This window comes from Lissotriton vulgaris, chromosome 6 (assembly GCF_964263255.1).
Source record: "Lissotriton vulgaris chromosome 6, aLisVul1.2, whole genome shotgun sequence".
In the NCBI taxonomy this organism is placed as follows: Eukaryota; Metazoa; Chordata; class Amphibia; order Caudata; family Salamandridae; genus Lissotriton; species Lissotriton vulgaris.
The window spans coordinates 371,871,720-371,898,042 of record NC_141694.1 but is presented as its reverse complement, the minus strand read 5'-3'; the positions used below and the strand labels follow the sequence as shown (position 1 = coordinate 371,898,042).

The 26,323-nt window shown below is 46.3% G+C and overlaps 1 protein-coding gene across 1 annotated transcript in view; it reads left to right on the top strand.

Moving 5' to 3' along the window:
- SNTG2 (syntrophin gamma 2) overlaps nt 1-26,323 on the top strand; it is a 1,272,125-nt gene that overhangs the window by 884,552 nt on the left and 361,250 nt on the right. The window contains exon 13 of the mRNA XM_086925639.1: nt 25,045-25,161. Within this exon, the coding sequence (XP_086781765.1) occupies nt 25,045-25,161 (117 nt within the window). The remainder of the gene's footprint in view (nt 1-25,044; nt 25,162-26,323) is intronic.

Genomic DNA, 26,323 nt, shown 5'->3' with positions numbered 1-26,323 from the left:
CCACTGGAGCACATATATTGGGACCCAGCAAAGGCACATTGGGCTAACAGTCCCTACAATTTTGCCAAGTTTCGTGTAAATCCATTCAGCCGTTCGAGCTAAAAGTGAGGCCAAACGCCCTATGGAAAAATGAATGGGAAAAATGTGTCTTGGGACCCCCCTTTTTGCTCGGCCCCCCTTGACGAAACCCCCCCAAATTTTCAGGGGCTGATCAGAAACAAAATGTGCCATTTTCCTAAAAATTTCAGCCGATTCCGTCCACAAACGCCAAAGTTATTAGACATAGAATTTTCAAAAGTTACATAGAGAAAAAATCCTAACTATATATAACTACTGGCGACCGCCAGTAGGTAATATGTATATATATATAATTCACTGGAAAAACCAAAGGTTTCGGGGGTGTTATATTTAGCTGGACATTTCACTCAGACAAAACCACTGAAATTCCTCCGTTATAGTTAGTTGTACTAACTGTAACTCGTGCGCCCGCAATCCACTGATGATGATGTCACATATTACATCATTCATGACATAGTCTGTGACATCCCTTATGACATCATCCAGTGAATGTAGTTTGCTTAATAATTAAATAAGTATTATATACATAGGAATCTGCATTGAAGCCTAAGTGAATGTATAAGTGAGTGGATGAGGAATTTAGTAGCACTTGAATTGACTGTCTAAGTCCCTAACTTAAAGTGTCTCACTAAATATAAGGAATAGTGATTTAACTGTGTGAATATGTGTATCACTCTGTCTCTTGTTGTGTAAATTATTGCATAATTTGATTACTGGCTATGCAAATGTTATATTAGTTATTAATGTGTGTGTGTGGTTGGGTGGGAGGTGTGTGTGTGACTGTTCAAAGATGTGTAAATAGTTGATTTAGTAGATATATCAGGTTAAGAATGTATGTGGAAGCAGTTGTTTGGGTGATTAAGTCTCTTTATGGGTGTGTTGATAATTAAATAGATTTCTCAATGATACATGTCCAAGAGAGTAGAAATATAACGCAGTGTATGTGACAGTTGTTCTACATAAATAAGTATACATAACAGTCAGACATTGTCTGAGTGACTGTATAGAAAACTTTATACTTGTAATACTGATTTTATAACACACTACGTATGAGTTAGTATCTATATGAATAAATAAAGTGGTGTTTGTAAGGGTGCGTAGGTGAGTGAATGTAAGTATAATTAATTATTTGCATAAGTAAGACGGATGACTATATAAATTAATAAAATGTGTGTTGGTGGGTCAATATGAGTCTATAAGTATATTTAATAGTGTTATATTGATCTTTGTCAGCATGTATGAGTAAATGTATGTGTAAGTGTTTAGTTGTGTGTGTAGATCTACAAAGCAGTTTTTAGAAAGTTATATTGGTGTGTTGGTTTTAAATATGGTACTCTATATTTTTTAGTGAGTAATGAAAAGTTATACTAGTGTATGATCAGGTGTATCAGAATGTCACATGGATGATATCATCAGTGATGCCATTTGAGATGTCATCAGTGATGGCATCAGTGATGTCACTGACTATGGCATGCATGATGTAATATGTGACATCATCAGAAGTGAATTGCGGGAGCGCGAGGTACAGTTAGTACAACTAGAAGTTGAATTGGAGACAGTATTTAACCCAGGTAGGAGAGCTTGTCACTCCTGCCTGAATCCCATCCTGCACATAGCGCTACGCGCTGGAAGCTCGTATTTGACTTTTTAAAATCCCCGTTTTGCATTTACTTTTTGTTTTGGCGCTCGTTATCCCCTGTTTTTAATAGCTCGAAATATTGTTTAGAATTTACGAGGTCCCTACCTGTGCCCTTAGACACGGATCGCACTGCTGCACTTTAAACTGGTCTGCATTCACCGCCATTCGGGCAGCCCGGTCCCCGCGCTTTGTTGATCTGGGACGCCATCTTGGGTGGGTCACTAGCGCTATTCAGCCATTGGCTGAAGCTGTCACGTGGTCGGATTAGAAGTTGAATTGGAGACAGTATTTAACCCAGGTAGGAGAGCTTGTCACTCCTGCCTGAATCCCGTCCTGCACATAGCGCTACGCGCTGGAAGCTCGTAATTGACTTTTTAAAATCCCCGTTTTGCATTTACTTTTTGTTTTGGCGCTCGTTATCCCCTGTTTTTAATAGCTCGAAATATTGTTTAGAATTTACGAGGTCCCTACCTGTGCCCTTAGACACGGATCGCACTGCTGCACTTTAAACTGGTCTGCATTCACCGCCATTCGGGCGGCCCGGTGCCCGCGCTTTGTTGATCTGGGACGCCATCTTGGGTGGGTCACTAGCGCTATTCAGCCATTGGCTGAAGCTGTCACGTGGTCGGATTAGAATCCTACATAGATAGCAGGATATGGTGCGCAGCGTGGACGCGCAGCGTGGACGCCATAGTGACGCCGGAGTCACGCCAGAGTCCAGCCCGTCTGTGCCCGTCCGCGCTAAGGACGCGCGGGACGGCTGGACTCGGGACTCCTGCGATCCTCCCCCCTCCCTTTACAGCTATTCTCGCCAGCAATTGCTGGGCTTGAAACCGCGCCGACAGCGATGCTCGTATTCCTACGAGCCGGATGATCTTCTTTTCCCCCTTCATTGCGGCTGCTACTTCGCGAGTAGGTTTTCCAATTCCGTCACTCAATATCCTCTCTCCGACCTTTCTGCCATTTCTACCCATAAGACAGTAGGAGTAGAAGGCATTTTGCTTAATGCCCGCTCACTTGTTAAGAATAAAATAATGTTTAAAGAGCTGGTCTTGGATAAAACACCTACCATAGTGTTCATCACGGAGACATGGGCTAAGGATTCTTCTGGCCCGGACCTAATCGAGGCGGTCCCAGAAGGGTACTGTTTGGTCAGACTTGATAGGCAGGGTCGTGTGGGAGGGGGGTTAGCGATCCTCCACAAAGACCACCTGCAATGCCATTTTGTACCCATACCCGACTTTCCGGATAGCTTTCAAGCACTCTACTTCACAATAAAGGAAGCGCAACGCCCCTTTTTTAATGGGATCTTAGTATATCGACCACCCGGCTCGAGAAGTCACTTTACGCACAACCTCCTCCAGGCCCTGGAACCTTACTTTGGCCAACAAAACTTTTCCGTCCTAGGTGATTTTAACTATGACTTAGAACGACATGATCTATCTGATACATCATGTCTCATCGAGGCGCTGGAGTCATGTGGACTCACGCAACGAGTCAGCGGAGCCACTCATCTTGCAGGCCATACTTTGGATGGCATTTTCTCCAATGACTCTCGGCTGACCATCAAGGATCCGATGCACCTATCCTGGTCTGATCATCTTGCGGTTCCTTTCTCTCTGGAATACCATAGGGTGGACTCCTGTAAAAGAGGGAATCACGTAATAGAAACTGCTAGAAACTTCAGGAATCTCAGCAGTGATTCCTTTGCGCCCTGGGCTGCAAGCCTTTCTGTCACTGGCTTGGATAGTGTACAGACTGCAGTTGGCCATTTCAAACAGGTCACCACCGAGGCCTTGAATAAATTGGCCCCAATACAGTCCCGCCGCCGAGCCAGAAAGAGACCATCTGCCCCCTGGTTCTCGGATTCCCTCAGACTTCTTAGGCAAGAAGTGAGGAGAAAAGAGAGGCTCTGGCATGCTAGCTGGGACCCCAAGAACAAGGAAGCACATAAACTCCTTATTAGGAAATATAAAGCTGAGAACTTACAGGCCAAACAAGACTACTTTGTAACCCTGACCACCTCGCTGTCCTCGCCGAAGGAGCTCTTTAAAACTGTTGACTCTTTAGTCAGCTTGAAAGCCCCTGATCCTGTTATTCCCTCGCAGGGCCTATGTGACAGGATAGCCTCCTTTTTCCACACCAAAATACAGGATATCCACTTGGCTCTCGAGGAACAAAGAGTCTGCGTCAGTGCGTCCATCACTCGGGTTGAGATGAATATGACTACTACAGACATCTCCCCATCGTGCACCTTGGACTCTTTTCCTCCACTGACCTTACAAAATCTGGATATCCTGCTATACAAGACCAAATCTGGCTCTCCCCTGGATACCTGCCCACTGAAAATCATCAAGCAGTGTAGGGAGACTCTCTTACCACCGCTGCTAGAAATAATGAATCTAGCCATCAGAGATGGCATTTTCCCTATGGAGTGGAAGAAGGCGGTATGAAACCCCTGTTAAAAAAGGCCTCCCTTGACCCGGAGGTCCTAAAAAACCCATCTCGCTGCTTCCTGCCCCAGCGAAGATGCTTGAGGCACATCTCAACAAGCACCTCGCTATTTTTGTGGAAAGCTCGGGATGCTTGGACTCCTCCCAGCATGGATTCAGGAGGGAACACAGCACCGAGTCAGCCCTCACCATCGTGCTTGATAAGATCCGCACGACAGTAGATGGGGGCCAGACCACCCTCCTGGTCCTACTAGATCTAACAGCGGCTTTCGATACCCTCTCCCCCTCAGTGCTTACATCTCGCCTGAGGGAGGTGGGGGTGAGGAATGCTGCCTTGGACCTCTTGACCTCTTTCCTAACTGGGAGGGAACAAAGAGTCAAGTTGGGGGAGTTCCTATATCCATCCCGACCAGTGCTGTGTGGGGTCCCCCAAGGGTCGGCGCTTAGTCCGACCCTTTTCCACATCTATGTGACCCCACTAGCCAGGCTAATAAGATCTTTCGGGATGGAGGTAGTGTCTTATGCAGACGACACCCAAATACTCGTCTCTCTCCCCCATTCAGATGTGCTTATCACCTCCAAGTTTAGATCTTGTATGGAGGCGGTTGGTCACTGGATGATTCAGAACTCTCTCAAACTGAATGGGGAGAAGACTGAGGTGTTGGTGTTCGGGGGGAAAGAAAACATCTGGTCAGCAAACTGGTGGCCTGACTCACTGGGAATATGTCCTTCCCCCACAACATCTGCTAAGAATCTTGGGGTGATGATAGATCCAGCCCTTGATATGGGCAGTCAGGTGAGTAGAACGGTCTCCACCTGCTGGGGCTTGATTCACACCCTGCGAAGGATCAGGAATTATCTTTCCCTGCAGGCTAGAAAGCAAATAGCTGTCGCACTCATTGGCTCTCGTTTGGACTACTGTAATGCGCTGTATGCTGGGCTAAACCGGAGCCACCTACAGCGCTTACAGGTGGTCCAAAACGCCATTGCCAGATTTGTCCTGGACACTCCCAGATGCTCCTCAGCCACTGCGGCCAGGAAAACGCTGCATTGGCTACCGGTAGAACTTCGAATCCGGTTCAAAGTCCTCTGCATGACCTACAGAGCCATTGCTAAAAACAGCGACACAGGTATTGGGTCTATCATCTCCCATTACATTCCCGGTAGGAACTTGCGTTCCTCCGGGAAATCGCTTTTGACAGCCCCTCGCGTACGAAGAGCTAAATGGGGTGGCAGGGCTTTCTCCACGCTAGCCCCCAAATGGTGGAATGATCTTCCTCTTGACATGAGATCCCTTCCATCTTTACAGAAATTCCGCATTGCCCTAAAAACTCGTCTCTTCTGACAAGCCTATATGTAAGGACGTCTGTTTCAATTTTGATTGTATTGTTAGGCGCCTTGATACCTGCGGGTTATTGTTCTGCGCATTATAAATTTTTATCATCATCATCATTAACTATAACGGAGGAATTTCAATGGTTTTGTATGAGTGAAATGTCCAGCTAACTATAACACCCCTGAAACCTGTGGTTTTTTTCAGTGAATTTCTAAGGTTTTTTAAATGCTAATTCCTAACTATAACATATCTGAAACCTATTTTTTTTCAGTGGATTTCAAAGGTTTTTTTAAATGCTAATTTCCTATTATAATGTTCATTAGGCATATCTGTTTTTCTATCTTTTTTAAATATCCTCCCATTCTCAACCTAGTAAAAACTGCAAATATCACCACTCTTCAGTTGATTCCTTCCGTCAACAAAATCGTCACAAACAGAACCAGAACTAACGTTAATGATATACAAACTATGCATTCCCGTAGAAAACAACTCAAAAATACCACTTCCCCATATTTTCAACAAAAAGCCAAATCTGCAATGCTAACTAAAAAAACAGGCGATAGCTCCACTTAGCACTAACAAATTAAAATCAACATTTAACTGGTGTAAGGAGGTCGACTATGTACTCTATGAATTACATCCAACTCACACCGATATTTAAAGACGAATATGTGATAGAGGTACTAATTATGTACCTCTGACACCCAAAAAAATCACAACACCCAGTGCCACTACCACTACAACCTCCCGTCCTGACCCCTGTCCCCCTACTATCTCAGAGGCAGCGCAAAACAGGACAATGAACTTTCCCAAAATAATATATCCCCTCAACAGCACACTAGCTGAATGTTCAGAGATGTGGCAACCAACTATGTGTAAGGGAGGGAACTCGCACATCAACAATAATTTACACTATCCCAAGACTACCAGTGATATGCTATACAACACAGCTCACTATACAAACCAAAAACTTTTCTGTGTGTAGATATACTATTGATACGTGTAGTATACTGCACAGTGGACGCAACCATATTATCTCAGACACTGGGGAATATCTCTGTCATGTAGCTGTGTTGTCCCCCCCCTTGAAACAGAAATGGAGTGGGCTGGTCCAACTCCAGCGTAAGAGTATAAAAACATAGGCTACACCTTGGGCGTGGTTCATTTGTGCAAAGACAAAAGAGACTGCCACAGCGAAGGTCATCACCCTGCCACGTAGCTGCCGCCTTGAGTACGTGCCTCCTCGATACAGGCCCATTGCGAAGTCAGTGCCAAGTCAGCGCAGACTTATGTCTGTATCGACTATTGCCTTTGATCTACACTGCGGACAGCAGGGTTCACAACTTGAAGTCAGCTTTGGATCTGCACTACGGACAGCATGAGATTCAGCCTTGCTTTATTTAATGCAGAGGCAATTGTACTATATGTCTTCAGATTTTGTTGAAGGATGTGACAAAAAACATTCCTCAATGTGTGTGCTGACTACTGCCTTCGATCTACATCGTGAGGGCTCACGATTCAGGTGGAATGGCGATTGCACATGACGCATTCCAGTAGGCAAGAGACATTGTACCAGTGTGACCCGCCCGAACAACGAATCATCACAGGGTGCGCACACACTGAGTTCTTCAGGTACCACTAACTCACTGCACCACAAGTCATCTCCACATGGCCTTATTAAGACAGAATTCACTAGGCAAAAAACATTGTTCCCAGTGCGGCCTGCCCGGACCTCGCATCATCGCAGGTTACATACACGCTCATTGCCAAAGGTACTACTAACTCAGTGCACCATAATTCATTGCCACGCGGCTGTACTCAACAATTCAACAGACAAAAGACATTGGTCCGAATGCGGCTCCCCCTGGACCATCCATTATCGTAGGGTACGTACGAGCTCAGTGCCAAATATACTATTAACTCAGTGCACCATAAATCATAGTAAAGAAGAGTGAACAGTTCTATGTCAGCAATGAGGCATACTATCACTTTTAAATCGAATTGATGCAGAATTCAGCAGACAAAAGACATTAGTCCAAATACTGTCCTCCCGAACATGCATCATCTCAGGGTACGTACACGCTAAGCGCCAAAGGTACTACTAACTCAGTGCACCATAAATCCTCACCACGTAGCCTTATTAAGGCAGAATTCAGTTGGCAAAAGACATTGCTACCAGTGCAGCTTGTCCTGAGCACGCATCATCGCAGGCTCCACAGATCCTTTTTGCTTCATGTGCCACTAACTCAGTGCACCACTTATCATCACTGGTTGTAGGCATGCTAAATTACCAATACTGTGCAGCTCTACTCAACGCCACGTTGCCGTGGGCTCTTGCTAACCACTGCCTCCTGCCTACACTACGTTTATCAGACCTCACAATTAAATTGATTCTTCATTCATTATTTGCAGAGTGCAGTACCAAACTAAGTATACCATCCCTCAAACCTACACAATATCCCTTTAGTATCCTTCCTTCATGAGCTTCTATTATATCAGTTATAGGTTTAGTTCAATAACAAAATTCAGCCTGCAAGTCTAAATTAACTCTGAATAACAGTCTACACTGCAAACACCACAGGTCACAATTTGAACTATAATGTCCCTGAAACCTACATACTTCGACAATGTATTCCATATTTGTTTCGTCTTTTATTTGAATCATGATTACAGATGATGCCACCCAATAGGCAACAGACAATGCTTCCAGTGCAGCCAGTTCGGACCACGCATCATCGCAGGTTGAGCACACGCTGAACACCAGACGTACCACTAACTTAGTACACCATAAATAATCACCACGTGGCCTCATTAAGGCAAAAGTCAGTTATCAAAGGACATTGTTACCAGGGTTGTCTGCCAGGACGACGCATCATCGCAGGCTCCACACAAACCGCCCCTACCGCAGTGCACCACAACTCATGAACCCTTAATAATGGAATCTTCTGTGTATTATTTCACATGTAGTGCTCCTACCTTTGTACAGCAGAAGTCATAAACCGTTTATGATGGAATATCTGTGTATGATGTGATGATTACTGTTGTACTTGTTACCAACAGCAACGTAATAAAATGGAGTCGAGAGCATGTGCCCGTACCCACTTCAACTGTCTATCTGTGTCTGTGTATTCAATATGTTTGTAAAATGCTGCCCCTGGGCCCTACCACATTATATTCTTCTGTAAACAGTGTATGCAACATCTTACCTCTGGCAGAAACAAAAACATTGGTTATATAACTTTCTCTCGCTCATTATACAAATACGAAAGTAGAAACTGGATCATTACAATACTACAAGCAAATTGTATAGTAAATTTATAAGTGTGTGCCATTGCTCAAGTTTTATTTTGTAGCATATTATATAGCACGAAGTTGACCCAAAACTATTTCAGCGGTTTACATGAGCACCGTATTTACAGTACATATGGGCCGGGATGCCCGCCACCCCCTCCCAACACCAATTCCCCATGGGAGGAGACAGACACAAGTTTGAACTTTTGGAAGGCGGGGGGAGTTACCCCCCCGGCCGCATTTATTAAAATATGAAACAAAATGTAAAACTTTAAATTAAAACGTTTCATGAATTATGTACAATTTTACTTCCATTACATTTTGATGAAGACAAGTTCTTTGGCTAACCTTAACAGATCTCTAATACAAAGATTTCCTAGCCGAATCTAGCATCCTGAAAATGCATAACATTCTAAAATAAAATTGTACATCCTAGCATTAAGGGCCAACGGCAAGGTCTTAACCGGTGTCAGATCCCTACTACCAAATTCCCGCCCTCACGGTGTGAGTGGCGCATGCGCAGAGGACTTTACCCTCGTTGCCAACTGTAACTTCCCTTGTCGTGGGGGCCCCCTTTCACTCAACGCCATCTTAAAGGTCGTCCGAGTTCTCATGCGAGGTATCCGTAAGCAGGACAGCGTGGACTCCCCCCCTTCCCCATACTCTCTTCCGCCGGAGCGGATATCCGGCCCCCAGGAAATTCGTAGGAGGGGCATATAGCCATCTCCCACTGGGAGGGGCATATAGCCGTCTCCCCCCTGGGAGGGGCCTATGGACGTCTTCCCCTAGGCGACCCATCCGTAGTGGGTGCCGCCTCCCCGTTGGAGGGGCCAATGGCCGCCTCCCCCCGGGCGCTCCCATCCGTACTGGGTGGCGCCCCCCCTAGGGACCTTGAAATCACTGCTCACCGATCATGACCTTACCGCCCGACCAAAATAAATACGACAGTTGTTTTACCTACTAAGGAAAGAAAAAATACGCCTAATCTGCAACAGCTTGATAATTCACCAACTTAGACATTACTACAAAGGGAAAAAAGTCCTACAAACAAGACAATTTATACTATTTGATACATTCCTCTACTTTTCTACAAAGGAAAAAAGTCCTACAAACATTTATTCAATCAAAGGCATACATTCATGATGCAAAAAGTGATTGTATCTTTTTAATACATTCGAATATTACCAACAATTACTTTATTCAACAAAACCTTGCAAAACGGGGGATGGTGGGTGGGTCAAAATTGCCGCTTGTTCCTTCGAGGGCTCACGAGCGACGAGTGGTGCAGCCTTCAGAGCACTGGAACAAGAGGAAGCTTCGTTGGATTCCCGCTCTATTTATCCATCTGCGGGAGGGCGGGGGCCCGCCTCAGGTACGCCCATCCGTGCGCGGACTTCCGGGCGGGTGTCTAGGACAACCGCTTCTGGGCGGGAAGGGCGTGCTCCGGCTACGCCGCTTTGGGCATACCAGCCAAAACACGCCCCGCGCCCACAACGGTTTCGCGGGGGGATCGGGGCACCCATCCATACGTTCTGGGGGACCAAGTGGTCTTCCCTTTCCATATGGGCCGGAATGCCCGCCACCCCCTCCCAACACCAATTCCCCATGGGAGGAGACAGACACAAGTTTGAACTTTTGGAAGGCGGGGGGGGAGTTACCCCCCCGGCCGTATTTATTAAAATATGAAACAAAATTTAAAACTTTAAATTAAACGTTTCATGAATTATGTACAATTTTACTTCCATTACATTTTGATGAAGACAAGTTCTTTGGCTAACCTTAACAGATCTCTAATACAAAGGTTTCCTAGCCGAGTCTAGCATCCTGAAAATGCATAACATTCTAAAATAAAATTGTACATCCTAGCATTAAGGGCCAACGGCAAGGTCTTAACCGGTGTCAGATCCCTACTACCAAATTCCCGCCCTCACGGTGTGAGTGGCGCATGCGCAGAGGACTTTACCCTCGTTGCCAACGGTAACTTCCCTTGTCGTGGGGGCCCCCTTTCACTCGACGCCATCTTAAAGGTCGTCCGAGTTCTCGTGCGAGGTATCCGTAAGAAGGACAGCGTGAACTCCCCCCCTTCCCCACACTCTCTTCCGCCGGAGCGGATATCCGGCCTCCGGGAAATTCGTAGGAGGGGCATATAACCGTCTCCCCCTGGGAGGGGCATATAGCCGTCTCCCCCCTGGGAGGGGCCTATGGCCGTCTCCCCCTAGGTGACCCATCCGTAGTGGGTGCCGCCTCCCCGTGGGAGGGGCCAATGGCCGCCTCCCCCCGGGCGCTCCCATCCGTACTGGGTGGCGCCCCCTAGGGACCTTGAAATCACTGCTCACCAATCATGACCTTACCGCCACAGGCCGGATAGTTGACCGACTATCCGGCCCCCCCACACCTCCTAAAGGTCATGTCTCCTGAATCCCACTAGCCATGCTATGAAGTCTCCTATGAGTAAATCATTCCCAGCCCTGGACAGGTGAACCCCATCATTCAAGTAACAGTGATCGCCCCGAATACACCCATGGGGAATGCTTTGCAAATGCGCAGAGCGAAACAACTTCTCAATTTTGTTGTTGACCCTCTTTACTGAGTGGTTCAACGCCGTTACAGAGATACCCCCTCGCCAGACTCTACTGGGGATCATGTGGGACCAGGCAATCGTACACCCTGGGAGCCTCCTAGCCAACCAGCTGACTGCCGACAATATGTGCTCAACTAACACCCGTCTTTCCAGTCTTACCAAGTCATTGCCTCCCAGGTGCACTATGATTACAGATGCCGGTGACCTTTGCGGCCCTAAGAGTTCCTCCACAAAGGTTTGAAATTGGTCAAAACAGAGGCCTCCCTTGCAATGGAAGGTCACTCTGAACCCTTATTCCCCAGATGCGTGAGTCGCGTCACCTGCCATGAATACGTCCCCGGCGCGCCTCACGTATGAGTTGCCCACGACCCATACCACTTGATCTCCAGTCGGTGATTCTTGACCACTGGTCCTCTGGTGTTGGGTCGATCCCCAATTCCGCCCCCGTCACAGGCTTGCGAAACTGTAATCCAAACAAAAGACAACCAGCGTGAGTGCATTTCATCAGTCTTTTACAACATGTGCAGTCGCACATACCTCTTGAAACAGTTCGAGGACCAACGGCCTAACAGCTTCACTTCTTCCGCACCCAGACCCAGACCCTGAGCCGTAGCCTCAGTAGCGGCCCCTATTCTGAATGAGTGGGTCCCAAAATCACACGGGTTCAAGCCCGCCGCAGCAATCGTAATTGCCAGCACCCTCCGTAACTGAAATTTCGTCAACGGGGTGCCGTCCTCGTGTCTAAGCAGGCTCCCCCCCCCATGTCGCCGGCCTCTGTGCCAGGTAGTCCTCCAAATACCTTATGGGACAACTGGGGCTCCCTCGGGCGCGCTGCAAAACAACACTACTCCCCAAAGCTTCCTGGTCTGTCCTGGACCTGGCTATCGAGATCAACATAGAATCACCCCGTATTTGAACATGATCCCTGCATAAACCTCCCTCCACATCCTTCTTGTTTCTTGCTACGAGTTCACTTACCCGCATGGCCCCATGGAATGCCAATGCGAAAGCCGCTCGGAACAGAATTACCTCGGAAGGGGAGGAGCATGTCTCATCCAGTTTTGCTAGTAGCAAGGACAATCTTTCTAAACCAATCGGGTGCCTTGTATCTTGTCTGCGACCTTCCAGGCGCTGCCAACCGCGGAGCGCCTTCCTGACTAAGAAGGAACCCGTCGGGTCCCGCATCCCGTGGAGCTGTGCCATGAATGATATGGCTGTCCTATGTCTGTTAGCAGTTGCCGCCGATCGGCCTTCCTTATGCAGTGCCACCAAGAACCCTAGGAAGGATTATTCCCGCCCCCAGCTATGTCTCCCTACCGGCCCTAAAAAGGCGCAGTATGAACGAAACGCTCCCTCATAAGCTTTCCTTGTCCTGAGCGCTAAGCTGGCTGCCACGAGGTCTTGTAATCCAGGGCACCGATCTGCCATAGTGCTTCGGGGAACGGTGCCGCCACTAGTTCTGCTGTGGGTAGATAACCCCTGAAAGCCTGCATGTGTGAACGAGAGAGTGCAACAGCTGCATTATTCAGTACACCTGGCACATGTTTTGCCCTGAATTGTACATTCAATCTCATGCATCGCAATACAATTTCTTTCAACAGTCTCAAGATCCACTTGCAGCGTGCTACCTGGTGATTAATGCATTCGACCACTGTCATGTTGTCTGACCAAAACACCACTGAGCGGTCCCTAAAGTCTTCCGGCCATGCCAACAGAGCCACCCAAATGGGAAATAGCTCCAAGAACCCAATGTTACCTGTTAGGCCCCTGGAGTGCCACCACGTTGGCCATACTTGCGCCGACAATCGGTTACCAAAGATTGCGCCAAATCCCACACTCTCAGCTGAGTCGGTCCACAAACCCAGTTCATCAGACGATGCTGGGGGGTTTTTCCACGCCACTCGACCGTTGAAGTCCGCCAGGAATGCCAACCAAATGCGCATGTCCTGGCCAACCTCTGCCGACAGTCTCGTGCAGTGGTGTCCTTCCTTGAGGCCCACCATAGCTTGTGCAATGGAATGTGAGAAGGGGCGAGCCATCGGTATCACCTTTAAGGCAAAATTAAGCTGGCCAACTGTCTGTTGTAACTGGTGTAGGGTCACCTTGTCCCTACTGAGACATTGTATTAAGGAAGCCCTGAACTTGGCCACCTTCTCAATTGGCAGACGGAAACACCCCTCCACTGAGTCGAGCTCAATTCCCAGAAACTCCAGTGAGGTAGATGGCCCCACCGTCTTACCTGGCGCCAATGGGACCCCAAACTCCCGTATGAGTGTACAGAAGTCCTGCAGTGTTTGCGCACATTCCGTAGTGTCTGCCGGACCCAGGAAAAGGAAGTCATCTAAATAGTGCATCACCTGTCTATGCCCAGTGGCCTCGGTGAACGCCCATTCCAAAAAGGAGCTGAACTTTTCAAAATAGGCACATGAAATTGAACAACCCATAGGCATACATTTATTCATGTAATACTTTCCTTGGAACGTGAATCCCAGCAAGCGCTGGTCCCGAGGGTGTACCGGGAGCAACCTGAATGCCGATTCGATGTCTGATTTTGCCATCAGTGCACCGGGGCCCAGGCGATTCAGTAGATCGACGGCATCGTCGAACGATGCGTATCGAACTGAGCATACCCCAGGGTCAATAGCCTCATTCACCGAGGCCCCCTTCGGGGCCGACAGATTGTGAATGAGTCTATACTCCCCCGGGTCCTTCTTCGGAACCACTCCTAGAGGTGAACACACAAATTCCACAACTGGCGGGCAGGCAAACGCCCCACTACCCGTCCCAAGCTGACCTCTTTGGCTATTTTCTTGGCGGCCACCGCCGGGTTATGTTGAATAGATAGTTGGTTCTTACAGAAGGTGCTCCGCCGAAAATTTCCCGCCGGGATTTTGAAGCCATACAGAAAGCCATTCCTCAAAATCCCGGCGGATACATGATCTGGGTATTGGTTCAGCCAGGGGGTCAAAGCCAAGATATCGATAGGCGAAGATATTTGCTTTCAAGGCACCACTTCAATCCTGCTTGGATCCCCCCTTTCCTCCCGCACCATTGGACTTGGATCTACAGCTAAGTTCTGGGTGTGAGGAATTCCCACAGCCCGAACAAGCATGCCGGAACCTACATGTTCCTTGAGGCCTGTTACAGTTTCCTTTGTTGAAACCCCAACAAACCCCACGCTTGCCTCCATTCCCGCCGGACTTGGGATGTGACTCCCCCCCGGCGCCCACCCGAAAGGGTTGTGCCGGTCTCTGCTGGAATGTCCCAGACCCGCTCGTGCTTGGCACCGGCGTACCCGCCGGTCCCGGCAAAAGCTGATTATGCCATGACACCGTGTCGAGACAATCCCATGTTAAAGCCTCGTTAAACTCTTTTGCTTTCCTAAAGTTAACGTCATAACCCTTCCATTCATTTCCCCCGTACATTGCATAGAAATTCATGATCCTGTTCTGGTAACATGATAAGTCGGGCAACACTTCAGGTTTACGCTCCCCATTACTGCCGTAAAAAAAGAAAAGGCCTTGACCCAGTTCACCATGGTCTCATCGACCCTAAATTCCGCCATCTTGGCCCGCCATACGCTGGGGTGTCACAAATCTTTCTGGGTCTTCGCATATTCTACCTCACGATGGTCAGTCAACAGTGAAAACATATTGATGTATTTGTCCCCCCATATCATTTCCTTCGTGGCCGCCGGAATGTGCTGAGACAACCTTTCCCGCCTTGAAGGCACTGAACTCTCCCCCAGCAATGGCAATGGTCCCTTACCGGGTTCAGCCGCCGTGTCCGTTGTCTTCGCTCGATCATCCGTTGTGACCCCCGACGCTACCTGTGGGGGAATATAAGGTACATTCGCTGTCCCGGCCTCCCTTGACTGCCGCAACTGCTCAATAATTAGTTTGGCTTCCTCGGCCGGATCACCCGCAGCCACTGATCCCCCTGCTTTCTTTTTTAGCCAAGGTAACACTGCAGCTAACTGAAGGGCCAGTTCTGGGGGCATCTGGTCATCCTCAACTGGCGTTATCACTACGGGGATTGGTAAACCCACATCCGGACCTGGTACCGGGCTATCCACTGGGTTGATTGCGCCCGGGTTCGCTGGGGGCACCTCTGGGGCTGGGCCCTCCCTGGAACCCGCCCTCCTCTTATTCCTCTTACCCTTACCCTCTGGGGCGACATCCGGCAAGGCCGGCCCTATGACCTTTTTAGGCCACCCGAGAGGTTGTTCTGTGCTGCTATCTGCTTCTTGACATCCGCTAAGCCCCGACCGATCGCATCCACTTTACCCATTTTCCGGTCCATCACCGCTACTCGGTTCACCAAGGTGCGTAGTATCTTCTCCATCTCGGAGCTCTTTCCCGCTTTCTTGCCAGACATATCTTGGTTACTCCGTCCAACTTGATCCACAAGGTACCAGATCTTCCACACGCCTGACACTGAAAGAGAAACAACAAAGATTACAAGTTCTCAAAATTGCCGCTTGTTCCTTCAAAGGGCTCATGAGCGACGAGTGGTGCAGCCTTCAGAGCACTGGAACAAGAGGAAGCTTCGTTGGATTCCCGCTCTATTTATCCATCTGCGGGAGGGCGGGGGCCCACCTCAGGTACGCCCATCCGTGCGCGGACTTCCGGGCGGGTGTCTAGGACAACCCCTTCTGGGCGGGAAGGGCGTGCTCCGGCTACGCCGCTTTGGGCATACCAGCCGAAACACGCCCCCCGCCCACAACGGTTTCCCGGGGGGATCGGGGCACCCATCCATACGTTCGGGGGGACCAAGTGGTCTTCCCTTTCCATTTTCAGGCACGCGTAGATTACGTGATTTGTCTACAATAACAGGATGTGGACGCGACTCAGAGTCCTTCCATGTTATGGGACTTCACAGACATAGTGACACATTTGCGTTTAACATCTGTATGACAGCATAACTACAATACTTGATTTCTCAAGTAGCTCACAACAGAGCCAGACCCATAGCTCCAGAGCCATTGTTCACAACCTCACGCAGCACTGGCATATGTCAGGCCAGCCCACTACATGTGTGGCCTCTTTGGTCACTGAATTAGTGGTACCGGTACTGAGCGGGTGAGCAACCTGCGATGATGATTGGTGCACAAATATGTTCTTAGCCATAGTGATACCAAATGTCAGACTTCTTGGTGGCTGAGCGGGATTACATGATGCAGAAGGTGCTCTGTCCGCAAAAAGGTGAGCAGTGGGGCCTGGGTACGTACCGGAGGGAATGGATACAAAAAGGCAACGCAGCGATTTAGGCGTACGCAGTCCTACATACCCTATCTTATTGCATTTGTATATTTTTTTCCAATAGCAGGAAAGTTTTTATAGTCGGTAAAATGTGCATCGCTCCCACAGCGAAGTAGATGAGCATTTATTTTTTTATACTATGTACCCTTAAATTTACCATCTTATTTTGACAACCTTTCCATTCTCAATTCATTTAGGACTCGCGCCTCCGTTGCTGTGCACAGTACAGCTCGTGCCTTCACTGTAGTGCACAGCACTGCTCACGCAGCGCAAAACTTTTTCTATGTGAAAAAAACCAGGCTTTTTAACCTAACCTACGAATTGCATACGCTCGTGTGTGTCTGTTTCCTTCCGTGCTAAACCATTGGCCTTTGCGTGTAACTTATTCTAAAAGACTGCAGGCAATGGACCAGAGGTGGGCGCATTGCTCCATCCATGGTCTATTGGTATCTATTACGCGCTTGTTACGCGTAATAGACTCCAATAGCACATGAGGTTTCATTTAACGTGCCCAGACACGGGCGTGATGATTGAATCCACGTGTATGGCTGCGCACCAATTTAGGAAATTACTATAAAAACAAAGAAATATAATAATTAATACATTTTAAAATTATAATTTATAAAGCCTTTGAAATTCACTGAAAATACCATAGGTTTCCGGCACTTTATAGTTAGGAATTAGCATTTTAAAAACCTTAGAAATTCACTGAAAAAAACATAGGTTTCAGCCACGTTATAGTTAGGATTTAGCATTTTAAAAACCTTAGAAATTCACTGAAATAAACATAGGTTTGAGCCACGTTATAGTTAGGAATTACCATTCAAAAAACCTTAGAAATTCACTGAAAAAACCAAAGTTTTCACCCATGTTATAGTTAGCTGGACATTTCTCTCATACAATATTTATGCTAGTCATTTGAGATGTCATCAGTGATGTCATGAGCGATGTCACTGACCATGTCATGAGTGATGTAATATGTGACATCATCAGCAGTGCATTGCGGGCACGCGAGTTATAGTTAGCTGAACTAACTATAACAGAGGTATTTCAATGGGTTTGTATGAGAGAAATGTCCAGCTAACTACAACATGGGTGAAACCTATGTTTTTTTCAGTGAATATATATAGTCCCCTAATGTCTGTGTATGCACAACATCGGACTTGAATTCATCATTCACCATGGTACCTACCACAATGGCACAAGCTGAGAAGTATGCATGCGTATACCCATGCGCTACTTGCGATGAACCATCAGTGTAAATGATACAATGGAAATCCTCCAAAGGCCGCATAGTCAATGGCACAGGATGAACAAACTCATACTGCAAAAACTCTTGTGACTGTAAGGAGGCATCAAAAATAAACATGACATTCGGAGATGTCAAAGATGCTGCCCATTGTATCCACTGTGGGTGCAAAGCTTTAGAATTTGGTACACCGGCTCTGTCACTGTCTCTAGGGCAAGATACGGGGTAACAACCAACATGCGTTTTCCCTGCGACAGTGCATGCTCCTTAAGAATCGCCATTTGCACTGCTGTCACTACTGTCTCCACAGTGGAAAACCGCATTTCAGCCGCAGTGTACAAGTGTGACTTGTAAGCGATAGGTACTGTGTCACCTTCATTGGAAGTAAGGTAAGTGAAACCCACCATCCCAGGGATGATTCTTATTACCAGGTTGGTGTGGTTATCACAAGTCAGTAAGAATTTAGATTCTAGAAGATCAGCCTGCAAAGATTGCAAAATGGCTGAATGTTCAGGCAGCCAGCATTATTTGGTAAGAGTAGGTTGTATCAAAGCAGGGAAAGGCTTGATACCTGGGCATATTCGGGAATGTAGGTACGCCCGAAATTCAAAAATCCCAGCAAGGACTGTAATTTTTTCAGTGTTGTAGGAGTGCGCAGCTGTGCGCATTTCTTCAAGAAGTGAGGAGCCAACCCTCGACCTTCATATTTGAGCTCATAGCCCGGAAACAACACTGTGTACTCTGCAATGTGAGACTTTGCACAGTTGAATTTGTAACTGAAGTCCGCAAAGTTACAAATTATGCGGTCAATGTGACACAGATGCGCCCAAATTTCATCGTCTGTGAGATAGATGTCATCCACATACGAACATGCATCTGGGTCCACTCTCTCCAAGAGAGAGACAATGCGGGCAGCAAACACACCCGGACTATTCTTATAGCCCATGAGCAGGCGTTTAACTTGGCATTCTTTGCCGCCACTGGTAAAATAGGTCTATTGGGAACTTAGACCAGACAGACTGTGGGAAAAAAAACGTTGGATATGTCAAGTGTGGTTTTTAACCTTTTTCTCACAAGACCATCCACTAAAGCAGAGCTGTGGGTATTTTGTACTGCACAAGAACGGCAATGCAAGTTTAAATGCCGGTAATCCAATAGCAAACGGTACGAACCGTCAGGCTTGGTCACAGCAAAAAGGGGGTTATTCTTTGGTGACACGCAAGTTTCAATCACTCCTTGATATTCCAATTATTCAAGGATCTCCGCAATTGAAACCTTATCTTCACACCGGATGGGATATTGAGGTTGAAGCTGTGGCACAGACCGTAAGGGAATCTCATGGTGTGGGGAAAATGTATCCCAATCACAGTGTGTATGGTACAGAGCCAGCACAAGGGCCTTAGCCCACTCTGCTGCAAAATTCAGTGCATGCTCTTTGGACACTGTATGCGCAAAACTAGGGAGGATTATCTTCTCCCCTCTCAGAGCCGCAAGAACAAAAGGTGGGGGCCAGTCAGCCACCACTAAAAAAATGTCATAGTTAGTTGTAAGATTTTCCCAAAATACCCCTTTTATGGTACGTTGTATGTCACCTTCAATTAAAAGGACAATTTCAAAAAGTCGATCAGGGGGAGCTACTCTAGTATCAGCTGTCTCTACAACAACATATTGGTCAGCCGCTGTCACCTTCAGTTTTGGAAGCAGGGCCTCTCGCACTATGGTAATCTCCGCTCTTCTTTCCAACAACGTCAGCCCCCATGTCTGATTCCGAAGCTGCGTTCTCACTATCTGTGGCATATCTCGCTGTTAAAGTGGCAACTTTCTTTTTCTCAAAATGGGGTCTTTTCTGTGAAGAATCGTCCTGCTTGCCTTTGCCGTCTTTCGGGCGGGGTTGTGCGCGACTCTGCTGGCCACCCCGACCTCTGCCGGACGATGAGGCCAATGTGTCCTGTAAAGAACGAGGAGAGCGTTGATCAGGAACCTGAAATCGATCAGGCGACTTAATCGTAGTGCGGTCTTGCAACTCATAAATGCGCTCAGTAGACGCACACACTGGTAATGGGGGACGGATCTCCTGTTTCTGTTGCTGTTTCCCCTGTTTTTTATTTCTGTTCCAATTTTTCTTTGGAGCTGTGGTTTCTTCATCTGTTTCAGACTTCGCACCTTGAGTTTGTTTTTTATCTTTAGCAGAAAAGGACTTGACACCTAAACTATTGCGGCCAATGGTTTTATAAGCCGCCGTAATTCTCTGTAACTGTCGGGTTTTTTGGCATCGGTAACCTCGCGTAAGGCATTCGCCACTTGAAAGTTCACCGCATCTCCCTTTAAATTATAAAGGACCAGATCTGAAACTACATCAAATGAGCCCATGAGTCTCATTCCCAACTCAACCGCAGCCTCCGGTCCGTGTTCGTCTTGAACACGCTTAATGACCGTTGAAAGGACAGCCATTGACGGAGTGCCAAAGCACCTCATGTACACTGCTGTAAAAATCCTACCCCATGACTCACAGTCACCGGCTTCTGGTATCAAGTCCTTGGGTAAACTAATTGTAAGAATCCTGTGTTTTTCTATGGGAGTCGAATTATGAAACACTGCTTCCAGCTGGTATAACTTCTTGGCAAGCCAAAACGGCATGCTTGCCGATTACCGCATTGACCATCACAGGACCAGCACAGGACTAAGCTTCATTACGCTCGGTCCAGCTGGAAATTGCGGGTAATCTATGAAATGAAATTAGATGAATTTGTACTTGTAAAGCGCACTTATACCCCAATCAGGGGTTTCCTGGCGCTGTACGCATACCGCTGTGGAACCCTTCCTGGCTTTTCCCTGTGAAATGTCCACTGCTGGGCACCCACAAGGTGAAGCCAGGCATCCCAGCACTGTTGGGGCCGTTGTGGAGATTAAGCAAGCTATTGCCCAGATTTGCAGACTGGGACCAATGATTAGAATAGGCACCAAGGTGAGAATTATTAGGTCCGAGGAAATTGAGGTCAAGACCCTCTGAGGCAGGAATTGAACCCTGGTCCCGGGCCAGACCTCTGCATCAGGGTTTGCCGCTCTAACCATTGAGCCACACTTCTCTACTAAACTATGGCCCTAATAACACTAATAGAAGAGTCATATAGCTCAGCCAAGGGTACTTGCCCTGCACGAGGTTGCGGGGTGAATCCAGCCAAAACTGGCCAAAAAGCACCTGGAATGGACAAAGGACCCAATCTAGCCGCCGTTACAGTGTGGGGAAGGGCGCCATCAAACCAAACACGGTGCTGCCATGCAGAAATCGGAATCTCCTGTGTCCTATAAGGGACGTATTCTCCGGGCACAGCTGTGTGAGTGTAAGTGTGAAAAACCGGCGTAGCCGCATCCACTGCAGGAAACGTCACCCAAGAGTAAACAATCTCAAAAGGGTACGCAATCTCAGCACTCACTACCAAAATCACTGCCATGGCCTCCAAACCAACATTTTAAGCTTGCAAATGATTGCGAAACGCAATGCGACTATGCTGCGGTATAACAATGTTAGCCAAAGTGACGCAGAGAAGAAAAGGTACAATGCAAAACAAAGTAGCACAACTGGGTAGTAATTCGAAAGGAAACCATTTTGAAAGATTCAATCTTGAAAAGACCTATGTAACTGTAGGTAGGTTTGTCCAACACCACTGTTATCCGTAAACAATAGTGAAGGTGCTAAGAACTCAAGCGTCATGTAATAAGACCACCAGCAGTGGGCGCCATGTAGGAGGGATTCTGCTCATACAAAGAACTTTGCATAGAGACTTTGAACCTCAGTGAATTAGGGTGTACCAAAACTCACCTTAGTAGCCAACATCCCCTACCAGACTAGCAATCAGTGTCTCATTGGATTTTCCATAACCCCAATGATTAGACAACTCAGAACATGGAACTTAGAATGCCTCAGGCAATGTGGAACACATGAACACTCTTTCATTATACTCTCATACCAGTCCAAAACAGGAAGTAAATGGAAACACAAGCAAGTTTGAAATATTTATTTCTAATGCCGTGTTCTCATGCACAGTATCTTAGCTAATACAAGCAAACATATTATAAGCAACAAGATTATCAGCATAGTTACTAGTTCATAAAATACAAAGGGAGAAAGCATATTACAATGATAAATGGAAACGGGTTATAATACACCTATATATCACCCCCCGTGCTAGTAGGTTATTTTATATCTACAGAAGGTCTCTTGGGATTACAAGGGCGGCCCCATACCTCTGGTCCTAGCAGAAATGGATCACATACGTTTCTGCCACAGCTCTCTGCAGGCGAATGTTCTCCAAGTGTGTGAGCTCATGCCTATGCAGTGCATTAATAAACGCACCAAATTCAGAGGTGGCTACAGCTGAATATATGTTATGTCTAGAACGTGCGCTGATCAGTCCGAAAAACAACCACTGTGTTGAAATAACCTTGTAGGCCTCGGCACTCACTGTTCAGACAAAGATTACCAAGCAAGGCTACTGATATAGAAAAACATATTCTCGTGTGAAGCAAAACACTCTGCTAAACTCTAAACATTTATAATAATGTGTGCCATGTGCAAATGCATCAGAAAGGAAAATGGCGTTTAAACTTCTAACAAGCTCATGCCAACTTAACACAGTGTAAAAGCAAGGATCATCCCCATGACAATATAAGAAAATAGTTTTAAACTGTAAAAATGTGTCAACAACAGCACAAGAAAATAATAATAATATGCTTCCACTCTATCCTAAATATAGTCTAGATTGTGTGAGGTTGCAGTAGAAGACTATGCAGAGTAGTGGGTTTCCCACCTGCTACGGTTTGGGCCCAGGGCCTGACCAGACAGCAGGCTCTTCAGCCAACCCTTATGCCGTGCACATCCGAAGCCTGTATGCAGAGGGGGAATTGGTTGAATATGATCACAAAATGGCAGAAATTCACTGAAAAAAACAAAGGTTACATTTACTGGAAAAAACTCAATTTAAACTGGTATTATATTTAACAATAAAAATAAGATCTTAAAACAAGTGAAAAAGGCTAAAGTAACATTTTACTTAGGTTTGACTATATATCTTCACATATATTAAAAAAACTTCAGAAATGCACTGAACAAACTAAAGTTAAAGTGATGTTAAAGTTAGGTGACAATGTCACACACAAAGTAACATTAAAATGCAAAAAAATGATTATAATTCAGTGAGCTGACTATAACCTACTCCCCCTGTATGCACTGCTTATGAATTCACATATTACAGCAGTCTTGTCATGAATGAATGAATGAAAAATGCTTCTAAAGTGCACAGCTACCATTGTAGTGTCCCAGAGATAATGCAAAAAGAAAACAGACATCTACCACCTTAAAAGTTGAACAGACGAGTCTTTAGTTGCTTCTAGAAAAAGAATTCATCTGGGATACATCTACCAAAACAGAACAGGCCGAACAACCAAGCTTCTTTCTCTCAGTCATTCATGTTGCTCCCGCTTGGTGGGACCAACAATAGTTAGAGGCAGGAACATTGCCGGATTTTGCACCGTGCAGAAAGCTGACTGGAGCCACCGGGGCCATGGAGCTCCCTGTGGTTCTCAAGTTGAGATTTTAAGGTGTCCAAGTTGGTCACCGGAATTCCCACCTGTGACCCTTGGGGAATGGGGTTTCTGGTGCCCAAGAAAGCTCAAAGAGGAGACTACACACCCTCCTCCACTCAATTATGGAATTATGCCCCAAGTGTAGCAGGGATTCTGCTCCTATACAGAACTGTGCATAGAGACTTGGAACCTCAGTGAATTAGGATGTGCCAAAACTCTCCTCAGCTTCCAAAATCCCCTACCAGACTAGCTATCAGTGTCTCATCGGTGCTTACAAAACCCCAATGATTTAGACAACCCAGAACATGAACTTAGAACACCTCAGGTAATGTGGAACACATGAACACTCTTTCGTTATACTAACATATCAATCCAGAACGAGGACTCAATGAGGACACGTGCAACTTTGAAATGTTTATTCCTAATGCAGTGTTCTCAAACACAGTATCTTAGCAAGTACACACAAACATATTATAAAGATCAAGTTTAACAGCATAGCTACTATTCCATAAAATACAAAGGGCGAAAGCATGTTAAATGCTAAAGGAAACAGGTCTAAATAGAACCTAGGTTCTATTTAGCTAGTATATTATAATATATCTACAGAAGGTCTCTTTGGGTTTAGAAGGGCGGGCATTATTAATCCCGCCTAAAACCAAAGTTGGTCACAGCTGCATCTATATTATGTCTAGCCAATGCGATGATCAAACTGAACAACAAGCGCTGTGTGAAAATGGCCTTGGAGGCCTCGGCACTCACTGTACAGACATAATTACCAAGCTGGCTAATATTGTAAGCTAACATGTTATTCTCGTGTAAATCAAAATATTTCAAGTAGTGAAAAGCTTTTATAACAAAATGTGTTGTGTGCAGAGGCTGCGAAAAGGAAAATGGTGTTTAACTTCTAACAAGCTCATGCTAACATGACACAGTGCAAACGGAAACCCAAACCACGTGACACAGGAGGTGTGGTTCCCGGGGCCTATTAGGGCTCAGGGAGGCTGCATGCCCTCAGGATTTGGCCCAAAGGCCATGTGCGGCATGGAGTTGCCTAAGTAGGAGGGGTTGGCCAAATCATCTCACAGCAGACCATCCTAATTTTAAGACTTTCGGTATTCACAGAAGGCATTTAGGATTCCTAAAGTTAGGAGTCCTAACTTTACTACTACTAAATTGTGAAAAATCCTAATTTTAAGACTTTCGGTATTCACAGAAGGCATTTAGGAGTCCTAAAGTTAGGACTACTAACTTCTGTGAATACCGAAATGAGTAAGTGCCTTCTGTGAATACCGAAATGAGTAAGTGCATTCTGTGTATACCAAAATAGTAGTAAGTTTAGGATTGAGTATTAAGTTCATTCTGTGAATCGGTCCCATAGAGCTTTGCAGAACCTCAGTCCTTAAAAAAAAGTCTTAAGTGCCCAGTCTTACAGTTTTGGGAGACAATGCCTTTTGATTTTCTTTTTTCCAGTAATCATTTGACAGATACATAAACATCTAAAATAACATTTTCTACGGTATTTTCCATTTGTTTGAGTGGAACTAACGAGTTTCTTTGATCTACTCTTATGCAGGTTATACATATGGGCTGGGCGATTGAGAAGCTGCATGGTTCTGATTCTTCTCGATTATACAAATACAAGTTTTTGGCACTAAAAGGTTCTTCGTTCTACATTTTCAGCACACCACCGGTAAGAAACATTTACTGAGTGTCAGTATAAATATTAATACTTCATTAGAAAATGCTTATTAGTAGTTTTTTTAAGCTACCAGGTTTCAATTTGGGTCTTGATTTTTTAACCATGGGTGAAGAAATATCCGTTAGGATGTGAAATATGGCATTCTAGTATAATGTGATCACTACTAAGTAAACCCTCTGAAACATGTTATCGATCAGACACAATTCATAGCGATGCTAGAATATCACCCCAAGACTGCTTATGAATAAATCCATGTATATGTTATGTTATGTTATGTTATGCTAAAAAGATTTACATAGCGCACAGCTGCCTCAGCAAAGGGGCGTCCCGGCGCTTACAAATAGGCGGAATAACACACACAGCAGTTCAGGTCGTAACAACCGTCACAGAACCAGAAGACTACACTAGGGGAAAAAGAAACGTTTTAATAGCTTTCCTAACGGCGAGCAAGCAGTCTATGCCCCGAATAGGTTCAGGCAGAGAGTTCCACAACCTGGCAGCAAGACAGCAGAAAGAGCGGCCCCCGCACGACAGAGTTTAACCCGTGGGACAACAACCAAGTGTTGACCCGCCGAGCGAAGCTGGCGGGGGTGGGGACATAAGGAGTGAGAAGATCACTCATTAGATCAGGGCTGGCAGCTTTCACTATCTTAAAGGATAGACATAAAGATTTTAAACGGATCCGCTTCATCATAGGAAGCCAATGCAGCCCTCGAATAGTGGCAGCCACAGGGCAAGAACACGGAAGAACCACCAACATTCTAGCTGCAGAAATTTGGACGTGTTGCTCCCGGAGTATTTCTGCCTTATTTGCCCCCAAAATAAGGGAGCTGGCATAGTCCAGGCGCGATAAGATGGTAGCCTGCACAATCAGCTATCGCAATGACAGATCAAAATACTTCAGAAGAGGCTTAAGACCCCGCAGCAGACCAACACACGTGGCGGTTACTTTACTTGTGTGGGTCTGAAAACTAAGGGATGAGTCCATCCAGACTCGAAATTTTTTAATCACTGCCTTAGTGGTGAGGATATCCCACAGAGCCGACGGCCACCAATGCTCGCTCTACAGACTGGCGTTCTTCCCAACCAGCAGAACCTCCGTTTTGTTAGCATTTAATTGCAAGCAATTTGTGGCCATCCATTCGGCTACCGC